This window comes from Cylas formicarius, unplaced genomic scaffold, assembly GCF_029955315.1.
Source record: "Cylas formicarius isolate icCylForm1 unplaced genomic scaffold, icCylForm1.1 PGA_scaffold_10__41_contigs__length_53128322, whole genome shotgun sequence".
Taxonomy (NCBI): domain Eukaryota; kingdom Metazoa; phylum Arthropoda; class Insecta; order Coleoptera; family Brentidae; genus Cylas; species Cylas formicarius.
In genome coordinates, this window is record NW_026844214.1 from 12,885,962 (window position 1) to 12,902,767 (window position 16,806).

General features: G+C 32.5%; 1 protein-coding gene across 4 annotated transcripts in view; it reads left to right on the forward strand.

The window, feature by feature from the left end:
* Nucleotides 1-16,806, forward strand: part of LOC132698380 (papilin) — a 149,643-nt gene that overhangs the window by 78,862 nt on the left and 53,975 nt on the right. For all 4 annotated transcript variants that reach the window (XM_060664401.1, XM_060664429.1, XM_060664418.1 and 1 more), the window contains exons 3-6: nucleotides 2,879-3,115; nucleotides 13,567-13,646; nucleotides 14,839-14,989; nucleotides 15,148-15,271. In XM_060664401.1, coding sequence (XP_060520384.1) covers nucleotides 2,879-3,115; nucleotides 13,567-13,646; nucleotides 14,839-14,989; nucleotides 15,148-15,271 — 592 coding nt within the window. The remainder of the gene's footprint in view (nucleotides 1-2,878; nucleotides 3,116-13,566; nucleotides 13,647-14,838; nucleotides 14,990-15,147; nucleotides 15,272-16,806) is intronic.

Genomic DNA, 16,806 nt, shown 5'->3' on the forward strand with positions numbered 1-16,806 from the left:
AGTAGACGAATAGTATGAGCAAATGATTCAATTATTTTTACTAATGCTTGTGGCATTTCTGCGCTCGCAAATTTTTCGTAGGGTAAAGTTCCTATACCTTGTTGTGTTGTCACTGGTATTTTAACCTTTTGTGAAGTTCTGGAGGGAATAATAATCTCGGGATACTAAATTTTTTTTATACGTTTTCATTATTATATATTTTTACAATATTGTGTTGCGTGTACAGTAGGTGTTTCTAGCGTAGAATCTAATATTTATTTTCATATGTATTTGTTTCAAGAGATCGACTCCAATGAGGCCCTCAAATTTTGGGGAAAAAATAAAAAGGTAAAATTTATGTACTTGATCAGGGCAATTAAATGACTGTAATAGTGGAATGGTCATTACCTCGCTATGTGCAGATACCGCATGTGCTGATTTTACAGTAAAATTTTCAAAGTCTATAAAATTTGGAAAATATTTGTACGCTATTTTTGGATTAATAAAGCTTTTTGAACGATCCGTGTCTAACAGAAGTGTCCGTCGATTTCTGGGAAATAAATTATATGCAAATCTTAGTGATTATAATTATTTAAGAATATAGAGGTGTTCTACTCTTTATAATTGTTTACGTTTGGTTTGTAATATTCGGGACTTTCTGAAAATTTTGGTTATATTCGTTAGAAGAATCATTTTCATTGACTTGTTGGTATTGATCATAAAGAGTTTCGAACGGATAATCGTTATATTCGAAGTCACATTGTGGATGATAATAAAAATATTCTGAGGTAATCGTATTCCGCATAGAGGTCAGAAAGATTTTCGTTAGGTTCTGAAGCTGAATTTAACGGACTTTGGTTACCATCTGGGTTATTCTCAGGAATTACTAATTGGTTATACAATTCTTTAGAAATAAAGTTTCTTGTATTTCCGGATGACGTATCCATGGATTCAGGTTTGTCTTGTTTTGGAATTGAGTTTTGATTAAATTGATTGAAATTTGGTCTCGGGGTAAAGCTGGATTTATATTAACCGGTGGTCTTTGAATAAAGGGTTAAGGTCTTGAATTTAAGTTATTTCTTTGAATAAACGGATTTGGACTTGTTTAAACAAATGGATTTAGTCGTTGTTGGATAAATTGATTCGGGCGTGTTTGAATGAATGGATTCGGCCTTCCAAATAGATTAGCTCGTGGTTGAATAAATTTATTGGTTCTCGTTTGGAAATTTTGTGAATTTCATATTGTGGGTTTTTGAAATTGAGGTGTCATAAAATTTGGTGTCGAAGGTGCATTAATGGGATGATGTTCTCGTAAAGGATTTTGTCTCATTTGTGTCGCAATAGGTACGGTCTTATTAGTAATGTTGATTCTGTCTTTATAGGCTAAGAAGTTCTCTTCTTCAAGAGAAAATGACATAGCTTGTTCTAGGAAAGTAGGGTTCCTTAAACGTACTACTAGTTGCATACCATTCGAGACCACTGATAAATGTTTTTAAAATTAAACCTTCAAACTTCAACTTCAAACAAATTTTTAAAGTTTTTAAATTAATGTCTTCATTTGAAGTGTGCGCCAGTTTTCGTTTTTGAAAACGAATTTTATTTTTTAAAAACTTCATTCAAGCGTGGTTTGCAACAAACTGGTCAAGAACTGTCTTGCAATTGTTCGTATACAAATATTCATATAAATCTTAATGCTGCCATAAGAATTATAAGAATCATTGGTAACATTATTGCCTAGAGGCTAACAAAGCAATGATAAAGCATAAGGGGATTTGTAACTGCGGCAGACATCACCCAGACGGAATTCCTTGTAGGTAGACTGGCGTGACGAGATGACGTAAACATTTTGTACAGTATGTGATCCGATTCGATGTTATTCCGTAAACAACCTTGAATGAAGTTGTGCTGCAATTAGTTACTGCCTATTGGGGCATAAGACGTTGCAATTAAATACATTTGGAGATTAAGATAAATTCTATGTGTTCTATGATTATTACTATGAATTATTATTATACATGTTACAATATGTTATTACAATATTACAATATATTAAAATATTTTAATTTCATAATTTACAATATTACAATATCTCCTTGACCCAGACACTCATATTTTAAAAATTAAAACTTGATTAATTTATGAAACTGTCAATTTGTAACAATTCAATCTTAATTAAAATTAGAAAATTAAATTAAATGAATAAACTAAACATATCGAGCAAACATGGAAGAATTGTCTAAAATACAGTTTTTTGGCTTCACTAGAAAATAATTACTTCAATTTTATATGCGTAAGAAGAAGGGTTATAAAATCCTGGTCCTAAATAAATTATTGATTGCTGATTATTTATGTATGTGTAAATGTATTTATGTGTTTGTGTTGAACCGGGTATTCATGCGTCCGTTGTTTGATCCTACAGTAGGATCGGTTGCCCGAATTTCATCTGGCATGTACTATTAAGTAACTCAGTAGAGTAAAATTATAACTATAGCGTGTCGTATTACTGTCAGCTTCTGAAAATGAATACAATAATAATAATAATAATAATAATAATACTTTTATTCAAATTTAAGTAGGTAATTTTGCAAATAAACGCAGAACAATTCATACATAAACATTTTTGTAAAATAAAAAAAATATTCAATAAAGATCGATTTTTTTTAAATACGATTAAAACCCATTTAAAGTTTTTATCCACCATAACTTTAAGTGTTTTATGAAATTCCCAGTCACCTATTTAGCTTTAGCTTATATTAAGGGATAATTTAGAAAAACAGGTAGATATTTTTAGACCATTTTTCATTTTCACCTACGTCCGGGATCTAACTTACGTAGTGTTTTTTTTTTTAATTTAAGTTTTTGTATTAGTACTGTAACGAAATTCTTTCTTCCTTTCCAGAAAATAAGGCACTACAAAGATAGATTTAAAAGGCAGCAAGGGGCACATCTATACCTACCCGAGAGCTACGTAACGGAAGGTGGAGAAGGTCCAGACCAAGGCCCGTGGTCCGATTGGTCGGAACCAAGTCCTTGTTCGAGGACCTGTGGCGGGGGCGTCAGTACGCAGTATCGACAATGTCAACCGGGTTACAACTGCCAAGGGCCTGACCGCAGACATTTTTCTTGTAACACGCAGGTGGCTATTTGTCTGCATTTGAAATGAATATGTGCCATAAAATAAGTGGAAATGCTTAGAGTAATTTTTTTTCTTTCGAAAAAATGAGATGTTTCAATAATTAATCATTAGTTATATTAATTAATTAATTCATTCATTCATTAACTATTGTATTCTCTAAAAATATATATTAGTTACCCAGTTTCTTAATGGGATAATAAAAATTTGCAATGACAGGACGGACAAATTAAAAGTTGGATAAATCGCAAAGTTCAGATAAATTTCAACGACAGGTTTTACACCCCGAATTGTTCCTAAATTTGCATACAATAGAAAGATGACTTTGGTGAAGTTTGGTAAATTAATGCAACGGAACAGCAGGTAGTTTGTTATATGAATAAATATAATAATAATTATAAATAATAATAATTGTTATAATGAATATAATAATAATTATACGCTATTATAATTATAGAAATGGACAGAAAATTGAGAAAATTATTTTATTATATTATCATCAAGTAAATAGAAACTTATATGAAAGTGAAAATAATACGGAAATAGGTAATAGGTAATTCTAATAAATATGAATGAGTGGTGATTGATGAAATTATTATTTAAAAAAAAAGTAAAACAACTTCATCTGTGGATTTTGGTCATCATGTTCAAATGGACGATAGTCGTTGGAATTCCAGAGAATTAATAATGGGCTATATAGTGTTTTCTAACATATTATCAGCTTCCCACATTCATTTTTCTATGTCATTATTCTCTTTTCCAAGAGGGTTTCGATGTTCCTCATTTTAAAAGTGGTGTCATACTTTGCTTAATTCACAGCGGTCTGGCGGAAGATCGATAGTTTGGTGGTTAGACACTTCTAGATATTTTTCGTAACTCTAAACTTACACTAAAAAGTCAGATGGAAAAATCTTTAAAAGTCATTTTTTGAAATAGAAACACCCAATTTACACCCGAGGTCGCCTATTTCAAAATGTTAAAGTATTCTTAATATCAGTAATAAAACGTTTTCCCATTGTTAAAATGCTAGACTGATATTCATTTGCCAAGATGATAGCGAAACATATCAGAAAGAAAAACAATCAAACAATACTGCTTATTTGTTTAATTTCATTGAATGGGCCAAATTTTATCCAAAAAATATTTTGATATTTGCTGAAAAATATTCAAATGAAAAAAATCTGCAAGAACAGTGTTTTTTCCTGAATGTTAAAAATAAAAAAAATATTTTGGAGTTATATTTAGTGCTTTATTGTTTTTGTCGGCATGCTTAGCCGTATTCAAAGTCACCCTTTTTTTAAATGCGTACTTGCATACAGTTTTTAAAAAATTAGGTTTTTTTCATTTAAATTTTTAATATTAGTGTTTTATCACTTATTTTTAGAATATCAAAACAGACCACTAACGTAGAACCTCCTCTTCCTCCGCTTTGAAGACATTAACCCCACGAATGCTTTCATTTGAAATCGGCAGCTATTTTTAGACGTGTTGACATCATTTTTGACATAAAATTCAAAATATTTCTGAAAAGGTATAGCATAAATCTGAAATACAATCTAGAAAGTTTGAAAGAATAAAGTTAGAAAGATTGTAGTTATGCACAATAATATAACATTCTAATATTCTACTAGAGATATAGAGATTGTGCACGTGCGCTAGATTTGAAATTTCCTTTTTAACTAATTTTGAATGCGGCATTTTTACTGCATTATTTTCTTAAAATATGGCTAGACCTCGTTAAAAAATGGAAAATGTTGCAAAGTGAAGGTTAGTGAGTGGAATTTAGAGACATGCGATGAAAATCATTCCCTTATCTACGAAAATATCAATACCGCCTGAAGCTTATCAATTTTTATCTTAGTAGGGCCACTATATTATCTAGTAATCTGAGTGAATCCAGACAATTTTTTTGATAATTTATACAGCTTCTGAGACAAGACATCAACTACTGTATTTAGGCTTTCCAAAAATATGCACTCCTTAGTGGAATTGAGGAATTAATTAATTAGGTATTATTATTTCATACTCGTACGGTAGTTCAATTAGACTTCTTATGATTTAATTATAAGAAAAGTCCAAAGCACATTTAAATCTATAATTGCTTTAACTTAGTCATGCAACTCTAAATAATTGCTGGTTCTTTCGTCATTTCTAAAAATTATTTCTTTAATCTTTATATAGACCTTGCTGCACATTGCTCCTGCAAAATTGTGAAAAATACAATGGATGGATACTTTTCCCACTAAACCTCGCAAAACTGTGGTTGCGCTACAACAGATATTACGTTTGTTTACAATATGTTTTTTCTTTGTTAACCGATTCACGCAAACCCCAACTCCCAGACTCCAATTCGGCTGGATTAGACGAAATAATAGATCAAAAATTTACAATAGTAACGTGAGTTTAGAAGCCGTAAATATTGCATTCAGTTTCTCGGGTCTCCTTTGGATCTGTTGATTTTTTTAAGTTGTGACGAAATGCAGTTCGGAATTTTTTGGAAATTACTGAGAGAGTACTAATTTACCTGTTCGTCTGTCATCGCTTGGTTCAACTTTAAACATTTTAAACTTTGCCGCGTAAATCGATCACAAAACAAACATTATTTGCCATTACTCAACGGGAAAGAGTAAATTTAAATACATCATGGTTATTATATTTTCTAGTTTATTTTGAGAAGCAGAATAATAGAGTCCGGCAGCAATTCAGTATAAAAACCAACGTAAAAAATGGTTTATTTTAACAGTAACATTTTAATTTCCAAATTGTTACTAAGAATAAAATCTAACCGACTAAAAATAACCAATTCAGGGTTAACGGCTCACATACTACACTACGGTTACGTTCGCGAAAGTTAAACAAACCATCAAAGCTGCACATTGGCGATTCACGAAGCACAACTGTAATCAACTTACACCACGTGCGTTGGAAGCCGATTCTTTTATTACTTTTAATATTGTAGAAGTCAATTATACACAGGCCCTCTTTCAAAGCTTAAATTTTATTCTGAATTTTTGTTTGTTTGTTTTATTTTTTTTATTTAACAATGACGAATTTGAAACTTATTTGGACATTGCCCCTAGAGGGCGCTAGTTTCACCATATTATTTAGATTAACCGCAAAACCGAATCATTTATCTTTTATCTGTCGAGTTATGGTTGAAACCTAACGAAAAACTAAAGGAATGTTCAATTTTTCATGGAAAAGCTATTCCTACTCGTTTAGGTCGTCTAACTCTCTTAGTGTTTAGGTAGGGAATAAAGTTTGTGTTCCAATCGTTATTCGAGTTTAATAAACGTTTCAGAATGGCTTTTGCCCAAGTGGAATGCAAATGTGGATAGCATTAAACTAGTTACTTAATGGAGGGTAATGTGTATGCCGTTAACCAAATCAAATTTGACCAATGTATTCGTTGACCTGAAAAATTTTTAGAGGAAGCGTGCATGACGTTCCAGTTTTCTTTTTCAAAGAATGGGACAAAGTTGGAGGCCAGTCTTAAATATATTTTTACTAGGGGACTGTGGCTACCCTTTAGTGGATTGGCTTATGACGCCCATTGAAGTAAACATACTTGAAGTAAGTGCTGCCTCCAACAGAACCCATAAAAAATAAGACAATTAGTTGAGAACAGTATCGGGATTTTTTCAATAACTCAGGAGACTGTTAACATCAACGTAGCTGATGAGTACATTCCTGGGAATAATGGGAGACAAAGGCAACATTAATTATTCAACTATTTTAGAAACAATCTAAATAATTATTCCAGTAGAGGCAAATTTCTAAATTAAATTTAGAGAAAAATGATGTGTTAATTTCATGAAGTTGTAGATTTGAAAATATTAGCTCTAAAACGTTTTCCATGGTAACATTATCAAGAGGTATTTAATTTTATTTGTGAGGTTAATATATAACAGAAATGCACTATGTTTTATGTGTACAGGTCTATTTAACATGTCTCAATAAGTACGACGGAAATGTTTTTGAGGAAAATGAACTTTTTCAATTTTTTGCTTAAAACAGGTCTAGGGAAAAATATGTTTTTTTTACACTTTTAACTGAAATTGGGAATTTTTATTATGTATCCATGAAAGTGGTTAATATTTAATGCTTTGACCTATCTATAGCGAAGATATAGTATACAGGGTGGCTGCAAATGACCATCAAAAAATATTTTTTCTAATTAAAAAAAAACAATTTTCCAAGTATGACGCCTTATATTTAGCATTTTTATTGGGTTTGGAATTTAATTCTGTATCATTTTATATGTATAGCTTTTAATACAAAAATTGATAGTTTAGAAGTTATGGCCAATTTTTTACAGTGTTTAAGAACGCTTATGAATATTACATAAGACGTCAGAGTCCAGCATTAGCCTTTTATCCTGCAGGACGGGTACCCACAAAACATATTTTTTTCACGAATTGTTCGTGGAGTGGTAGTCAATAATCGGAATCCAACAATTATCCTAACAGAAAAGAAGCATTTATAAGTTCTCCTGTATTTTGAAGAAAACGACAAAAATTCGCCATGAGCTGCATCGTGAGATCTACCGCGTATTAGTAAGACTAGTGTTCAAAGATCTTTAAAATTTAATAACTTCCATCCATTCAAATTTCTGCGAGATCAAAAATTATACCAACAGGACTTTCAAACAAGACTTATTTATTGTTGTCTTACTTTTGAGGGTGACATTTTTAAAACAATTCTATTAGGCAATTTTCAATACGGCCGGTATGTTCAACAGAAAAAATACTCATCACTGGTGAAACTCAAATGAAAATCGTGTAAAAATAATTAAGAAACGGGGTTGGAGAGGTATTTATATGTTGTGTGGCATCATACCTGTTCGAATAATAGGCCCAGGATTTTATAACTTTGTTCTGAATGGTGAGTGATATTTAAATTTGTTGGAGAACTATATATTCATTGATAATCTGAAGATATTAAAAAGGGATTGTTTTTCAACAACATAATGCACCATGTTACCGTAGTGCCTGTTAGAAATTGTTTAAATCATCGTTTTCCATTTTGGATTGGTCTTTACGGGACCATGGATTGGCCAGCGAAGAGCCCTGACTTGACAATCCTGGACTTTTGTTTATGGGGCTGCATAAAAACTGAAGTGCATAAAAATGGCTGTTCAAGACTTAAAAATGAGAATTTGGCAAGAGATAGAAAGACCTAATGCAACAGACACCGTTAGAAATGCTATTTCGAGAAATGCTAAAGATGGATGCAGTGGAAGAATTTACAACACATATAAGACCCGCGGAAGCCTAAAACACAACATTTGTAACTTCTACGGGGAGAAGTACTTACCATCCATCAGGAAGTTCGAAAAAGCTACGATCAAGAAGAGGCAAGAGTTTTGTGCACTTTAACATTCCTGGAACGCTGCCGAGACGAGGACATTTAACCAAACTGTATGAAACTGAATTTCCACAAGAACAACAACCAAGTTAAGAATATTCTAAGAGCGAGCCTAGCATTAACAAGGGAAGCCATCCATGACAGTAGACGGAAACTGGATATGATTAACAAGGAGCTTTACTATTTACATCTAGATTTATTCAACCAACTCAATCCTTTATTGTGGAATATCCTGGATGGAATATCAGGATACCGGGAAGAAACAGACATTGAACTAACAAGAATCAAACATAAAAGAAAGTTCGAACAGCTGAAAGAAACACAGAAAACTAAGAAGAATAAAATTAACCAAGAAGAACCGCCGGAGAGAGTAGTGTATAATACCAAATCGATGAAGCGACAGAAAATGTACTTGCCAAAGGTTTCAACTATGCTATAGCCCCCACAAAGATCCCGTAGAAACCATCATCTGTGGAGTGGAAACCTCGATAAAAATAAAACATCTGGAAGAAAATAGTGCTGAAGTTATCAGACCAGAAGTTTCTCAAATACTACGAACAGCCAAACCACCGAAGAAGAATCTGTCAAAGGAAGAGTCCAACGCACTACGGGAACTACAGAAAAACAAAAATATAATAGCACTACCAGCAGACAAAGGCAACGCAACAGTAGTCATGGATATAGAAGAATAGGACCAAAAAATCCGTACACTATTAGACGATGGAAAAATGTGTGTGGAAGTCTTTTCGGAGCGCGAGCATTGAAGATGCCAAGTGAGATTTTGGCGAAACGTCTGCAGGATTCCAGTTTGAGTTCAACAAGCGAACGGATGATATCCCGGAATATATATATATTCTGTTTTTTTTTTTCGAATTAGAAATAACATTTTTTTGATGCTCATTTCTGACCTGCTGTATAATATATGTTCGTCATAGATGGGTCAAAGCATTATTATTAACCACTTCCATGGATCCATAATAAAAATTGCCAATTTTAGTTTTTAAGTGTAAAAAACACATTTTTCCAAAAACCTGTTTTTCCGCAAAAAATTGAAAAAGTGTATTTTTCTCAAAAACTACTCAAAATTTGGTATGCTATGTAATGATAAAAAATACTCAAAATCAAGCCAATAATTAGAATTAAAAAAAAAGTTGGTTACTGTCTTGGCACAACGAAACACCACACATAACAATACTAAAATTAAAATTTATACTTAGATGTTAACAAAAGTTATTTAGATTTTTTATATAGCTTCAGATATGAAATTCGGTGTCATTGAGTTCTGGTGGATGTGGTAACGCTGCATTTGTGAAAATATTTCTAAAATATGTAAATAAGTCAGGAAGCTCGTAATAGTGATCTCACAAAGAAACAATTTAATAATAATGTAATAGTAACATTATACGGCAAACAAAAGCTTCTTGAGCAGTGTTGGACAATTAACATTTAATACTTATTCGTATTTTAAGTTATCTTCTTTTTAATTTTCATTTTGATTTCTAATGGACCCTTCTGAATTAAATAATTTTATTCTTCTCCATTGTGAAATAATCGAATATTTTGCGAACAGAACATTTCTATACATAAAGAAAAAAAATTAACTAAAGTTTGTGATATAGATTCTTAAAACATTAATCTTGGTATTCCAGAGTACACGTGATAAACTGCCACAGTGGCATTGCACTCCGAGATCGTTAAACAAGCAAACAAAGCAAATAATTGTTTCTCATGCCATTTGAATTTTCTAGTCAATTAATCGAGATAAACTTGGAAGGCGTGCACTCATTTAATTGGGTTCGTATGTTGTAAAGATTCAGTTAACACTCAGTCCGAAATGTCATTCTGCTGCAAGAAGCATAATTTGCCAGAGGCAAACTTGAACAAAAAATAGTTGCCAAAAATTTTGCGTCGGCACTACGGGCCTTATCAACTATATATTGGAACAAGCTGTTAATTATCGAACAAAATGCCGAAATTTTAACGGTTTAATTAGTTTTTAACAAATTAAAACAAATACCTACACAGAATTCAGAGATCAAACTATCTTATACTTGCAATTTAGAACGTAATTGTGGGAAAAGACGCTGAGGATATTAGGCGTTTAATTTTTTGCCAAAGTGGACTGGATTAGGATCCGGGTTTCTGGAGGAATGTGGCAAAACTTTAATATCATATGTTCCCCCATTTAATTTTTGGGCCTATTGAAAGATAAAATCTCGGCACTGAACTGTCTAAAATCGAGTGATGAAAGATACTGTGTCTTTAATAAAATGTGAAGTTCTTTGGCCGACAATATTTCTGTTTTTTTTTTTTCGACTTACAAGCTTTCCCACACAGATATCAAATCAGTTTTCATGGCTTTATAACATACAACATGCTAGAAAACACTCTAGAGTCGCTTATTATTTCTCTAGACTAAAGCGAGTATACTTCATTTGACTACTCGGAACATGATAACAAAAATTTACAAATACAATAATAACATTTATTACAATTTATCTATTTTCATATTATTCTTACAACTATAAGAGTTTTAATTAATTATATTAATAATTTAATTAATAAGTAATATCTCAATTATCTGCCCGTCAATTATTGTTATAAGTATTATTCTAATAAAGTACTTGCAGCAATGTCGCAGTAACATTACTTTCATTCACCAAACTCACCTTTAATTTAAGAACGATTGGCGGTAGCTCTTAAAATCTGAAATACGGAATTATAAAATCTCTCATTGCAATGTCCACCCTGTTTATTAAATGTATTAATGTCGTTTGAGGCACTGTTTGAACGCATTTATGAAAATTTTAACCTTTCTTTGATTATTTTTTCTAAGACCTTTTTTTTAAGTGCTCGGCACTAAATAAATAATCTATCCGAAAATTCGGATAAATATTGCTTAATTACACTGATAAACAGATTGAAGTTTTTGGGTTATTTCTGGTTTCTTTGTTGCTCATCTCAAATACCGATCCGATGGAAAGTTCAATTAAGTGTAATTTAGTATTTTTCTCAGACAACTCACACTCCAATATTCTAAAACGAGATTCTTAAACCGGACCGTTTAGAAGATTTTAACTGGAGATCCATTCCGTAACATGCTAACGAACCTTCAAATAATTAAAAGAAAAATCATACCACTTCGTTAAAAAAAGCAATAAAAATCTCGAAACCGTGTTCCGTTCATTAGTTGCTTTATTGGTATGCCGCGATAAAACAATTAATTAAGAAAATACTTCGCCCATTGTGCGAGTCGAGGAATACTTTCGTTTTATTTTATTATCTCATTTTTCATGCGAAGACGTTAACAAATGCATACCGAGCGAGCATGATGCGGCTCGACGCAACGTTGACCTCGACTCGGGTTAAGTTTTGAGCAATCGTGCCATTACATTATAGAGTCGTGTCCTAAACGAGAAAGTACAGTGTGTCCCATTTTTTATGGTTTTAGGGCGTACTGGGTGTCCCGTTTATTATGGGATGATGCCTTATCACAGAACCTGTAAAAAAATATCAAAAAAACCTAAACCCAAAAGTTTGAATTCATTTATACTTTCGAAATGTTATAATTTTATATATACGAGGTGTTTTCAATTTGGTGGACAAGTGACAAACCTTCGTATTTTAAATAAAAGACGCGGTATATTAAGGAATTTTTTGAATTTCTCCGAAATTTTAGACATATTCTATACTAGATATCAGTAAACATGACGACTACGTCATAATGATGGCATGGCATTTGCCGGTGTCATCATTATCATGGCTAATGTAATCTTCATCTTTCCTGAATGCTATTATATTGTATAGTAACATAAAGTTTCCCATCCTTTCTTTTATTATACATTTTCCCAAGATTGCGGTATTTTTTTCATTCCGTTCTGGTATCTAACCATTTGCCTTCAAGTGCTTTTTTTTATATCCAAATATGTGAAAATCACATAGTTCTAAGTCTCTGAATGAAGTTCAGGAACACGTGTAATGTTTTCATTAATCACATTGAGCCGAGGACGACGGAGGTGAATCCGTTGCACCAAACCTTCACCGTTGATCATGAAAACGCGGGCACACTCCTCTCATTCATCATAAGGGCTATTAACGTAAGCCGAGTGATTTGTTTTCCTTACTTTAGGTATCCCTACGCCTAAAAATGTCCAATCGCACACATATATCTTTCTCACTTTCGTACACTTAATCCGTTATTTTTTTTGGGGTCGATTTTCTTATAGAATTTGATCTACTCTAGTGACCTGTGTTGAAATTTTAAAAATAATTCATTACAGGGTGGCCAAAAACTAATATTTAAAAATTCAATGACAAAACCGTCGAAATCAAATCAAATGCATATGTTATAATTTTATCAAACTTTGCATTTCACCTTTCATTTCATGTAAAAGCATCCATGGGTCGCAACAGCCACAATACGTTAGCTTTATTACTCAAACCCTCAAAAATGGCACACACTGTAGGCAATAGCTCAGTCGGATCAGTGTACTAAGAAAGAATCCCGAATCGATTTTTTTTAAAATAATTATAAACAACAGATCGTATTTCGTACTGAACCAAAAAAATCTTGCGGAAAAATGTAATGAATGTGAAATTTTAATGTAAAACTTTAAATTAAATGATAATGTATACCACTAAAAGGATTAAAACATCTTAGATTAAATGGAAACACGCAATTACAATTAATGAAAAGCATTTTAATTATGGAACTTTGACACCCTGTATATTGAAAACAGATCGTTTAAATGGAAAGTGCCATAATGGAAGTTCTATTATTTTAGCCATAAAAATATATGGGTAACGGATTAACTTACCTTTTGTATCACTCTATTTATTGGACATCGTGATGATCACACATAGGCAATTATAAAACATTTAAAATATACATATACAGATATCTCAACCAAAAATTTACCTTTAGCAAAAAAATATGATAAGTAAACAACAGCTTAAAGTGGCTTCGCAGTAGTTTCTAATATATCCATCTGTATTAAATAATTAGTATTTACTATAAAAAATAATAATAGGTATTAATTTATTGTTTAAATTTTAAATAGCTAAATTGAGACTATTTCTTATTGTAGGATTGTCCGGATACTGGAGATTTCAGAGCTCAGCAATGTTCCGAATATGACGAAGTACCTTTTGAAAATGTCACATACCAGTAAGTAACATTTTTATAACGAACTGTTAAAATGATTAATAAACCGGGAAACTTGTCGTTTTATGATAGAAAAAGTAGTAAAAATATTAAATTTTCGACATCAGGGCAATCCGCCTAAAATATTTTTGTTTCTGGTTAAGCCGAAATTTGGTGTCAACTTTAGTTAAACCGAAACACTGTATTGGTTTGATTCATTTATCGATGGTGGAGTATGAAGTTTAACGACGCATTAAACATTCACACGTAACTGTTAATTCAATAGCCTAAGGAAAATCTAAGACAGTAGCACTCCTAACTGATTCAGCTGTATCCATCACATAGTCTATTTGAGGTCGTTGATTGAATTAAACTGTTTAAATTTGCCTATAAAAATGCACAAGTGTGTTTCGAGCAGTCATTAACCACTTGGAAGGATTGACTTTGATAAAATTCAAAACTGATTTGCTGGTTCTGTATTTGTCACTGTTTACATTTGGGTGGATCGGTTTAAACGTGGGCATACCTCCATTAAAGATGAATGTAGATCCAGACGACCTGGTCAAGTGTCTACCCCCAAAATGATTGGCAAAATTCTCAACTCAATGCAGTGTAATTCGCAAGCGCCGTAGACTAATCGCAAATCAAATGGGGTGTAAATGATAACCTGGGCAATATGGGTGCTGCGTTTGTTCACAGGGGAGAATAAACGCAATCGTGTGGTCAATTTTGAGGCTGTTTTGGCGCATTTTTGTCCTGATGAGTTTCTGCGTCGATAATTGTTGAAAAAGCGTGTATAACATTACTCACACACCAGTGGCAAAGGATTGTTTAAATTTAACTAAGAAGTAATCGTCCCAGTCAATGCCTATTTTGAGGAGCTTCTAGAATCCTAGACGGGTTTAAAAAAATGTAAAAACGTATAGACAACTGTATAGATTTGTTGAAAAATAAAGAAAACAAGAAATGTTTTTTCTGCTTTTTTTTATTACTACTACTTATTTTACGATCCTCGTAGCTATATAACTTTACAAATAGCATACCTACTATACTTACTTCATTACCATAACCATACCATATTCTCAGTATTCGTGGTTAATTTCTTATAATCCGAGGTTTCATCGGACATTAAGACTTTAAATGGCCGGTAGTTAGGACGTCTTTATTTTTCACAAAAGCAACTTAACTTTAATTTAAACTGAATGTAAACAAATAGGTGGGTGCCGTACACGAAAGGACCAAATCCGTGCGAGCTTAATTGTATGCCTAGGGGGCAAAGGTTTTACTACAGACACGCTCCCGTGGTAATTGACGGCACGAGGTGTGATGACCAGACTCTTGATGTGTGCGTTAATGGAAAATGCCAGGTACGTTAACTCACTTCCCTGTTAGTTCGTCTCCTGGGCAATTGGCCTGTCAGGAAATCGTCCAGAGATCTTCAAACTGAATAAAAATAATCTGAAGCACCAAATGGAAGTTTAGAAAGCTATTTTTGATAAATATGTCCGTAAAAATGTTCTTCCAGCCCGTGGGATGCGATATGATGCTGGGTTCGAAACTGAAAGAAGATGAATGTCGCGTCTGCGGAGGAGATGGCAGTACGTGCAACACGGTCACCGATACGTTAGAACTGAACGATATGCAAGTTGGTAAGAAGGAGAACCGTCATTATTATACACTTACCGCACAATGGAACGCGTTCAATGTTAACTGGGGCTAAATATTTTTTAGGGTCGTAGAAAAAGTATAGTATACAATACATTTGATAATTTTTTTATGTCACTCGTTTTTTAACACAAAACTCTTCATTCAAACGCCACACTTGTTGCATAATACACTATTAGACATCAATTATAATTTGTTAAAATTTAAATTACCCATTAGGGGGACAAGAAAACATGAAACTAATCAGTCAAAATTTTATAAGTAGCATAGTCGAAGTTCCCACTAATGGGACTATTCGGTAACTGCCGGTTGCCTAGATTTGAACTCTCCGGATTTCGAAAATGAATCGTCAAGTCATCACGAAGATGTAATCTATATTGACAGTAAAATATTTTTCAAAGCCTCTAAATCTGAAACTAAAAGACTCAGAATCATATAAATATTATAAAAAAATTAATTGGAAATCACAGAGAAATATTTGGCACATTGCAACCTTACCAGTACTCGAACCATACATCAAAATTATTTTTTAAAATGGAATGTCCTGTATGTTCATGAAAAACGAAGTGAAAAGTTCTAAAACTTTCTATTTCTTTTTATTTATTATAACATGAAATTTAAGCTATCGTATAAATTACATAAACTGTTTGATAAATACTATATAACTGAACTGTCAAACTATATCGTCACGGCTTATTGCCAAAAATTACATTATCCTACTTAATTTTTCAAGTAAACTTCCACAGACTACTGTAATACTTTTTATAAAACTTTTGAATTCCTCCTGCGTATGTTTTTATTGAGTCGAACTTGCTAACGTTTCGCCAATCATCCTGTTGGCTTCTTTAGAGCTTGATTCAAACTGCCTCGCATTTTACTCTGTACCTGCTTATATATTGTTTGAGGGGGGCGGAGCTAAATGAGGCAAACAATCTTAACTACGACTCAGATCTATACCTTTCATCAATATGGGAATCAGTCATCCGAGACGATATTTATTCCCCTCATTTAGGTCCACCCCCCTCAAACAATATATAAGCTTGTACAGAGTAAAATGCGAACCAGTTTCGGTTAATCTCTGAAGAAACCAACAGGATGATTGACGAAACCCCAGCATGTTCGACTCAACGAAAACAGACAGACGCAAGAGGAATCCAGAAGTTTTATAAAAAGTATTTTGCTTCAGAACAGTTCACAATTGTTATAATAGTCCTACAATACAATACAATAATCAAGAATGAATCCTTTTGCTTATTGCCGCAATAAAATACACATTCATGTATTTTTCAAAATATGCATAAAGTTGTAAAAAAAAAGATTTTTCATTTACATGGATTTCAGATTTTTTTAAGTGGTTGAAAGATTCGTGATTCGCTATCGAAATTTTTCTAAAAAATAATTTTTATCTCTAAAATACCAAGAGTGACCTAAAACATATGTTACATAGGAAGAATGTTTTAATAATATTTCAAAAATGAAGCAAAAGGTTTATTTTGAGTAAACCCAGCGTTTACTCAAT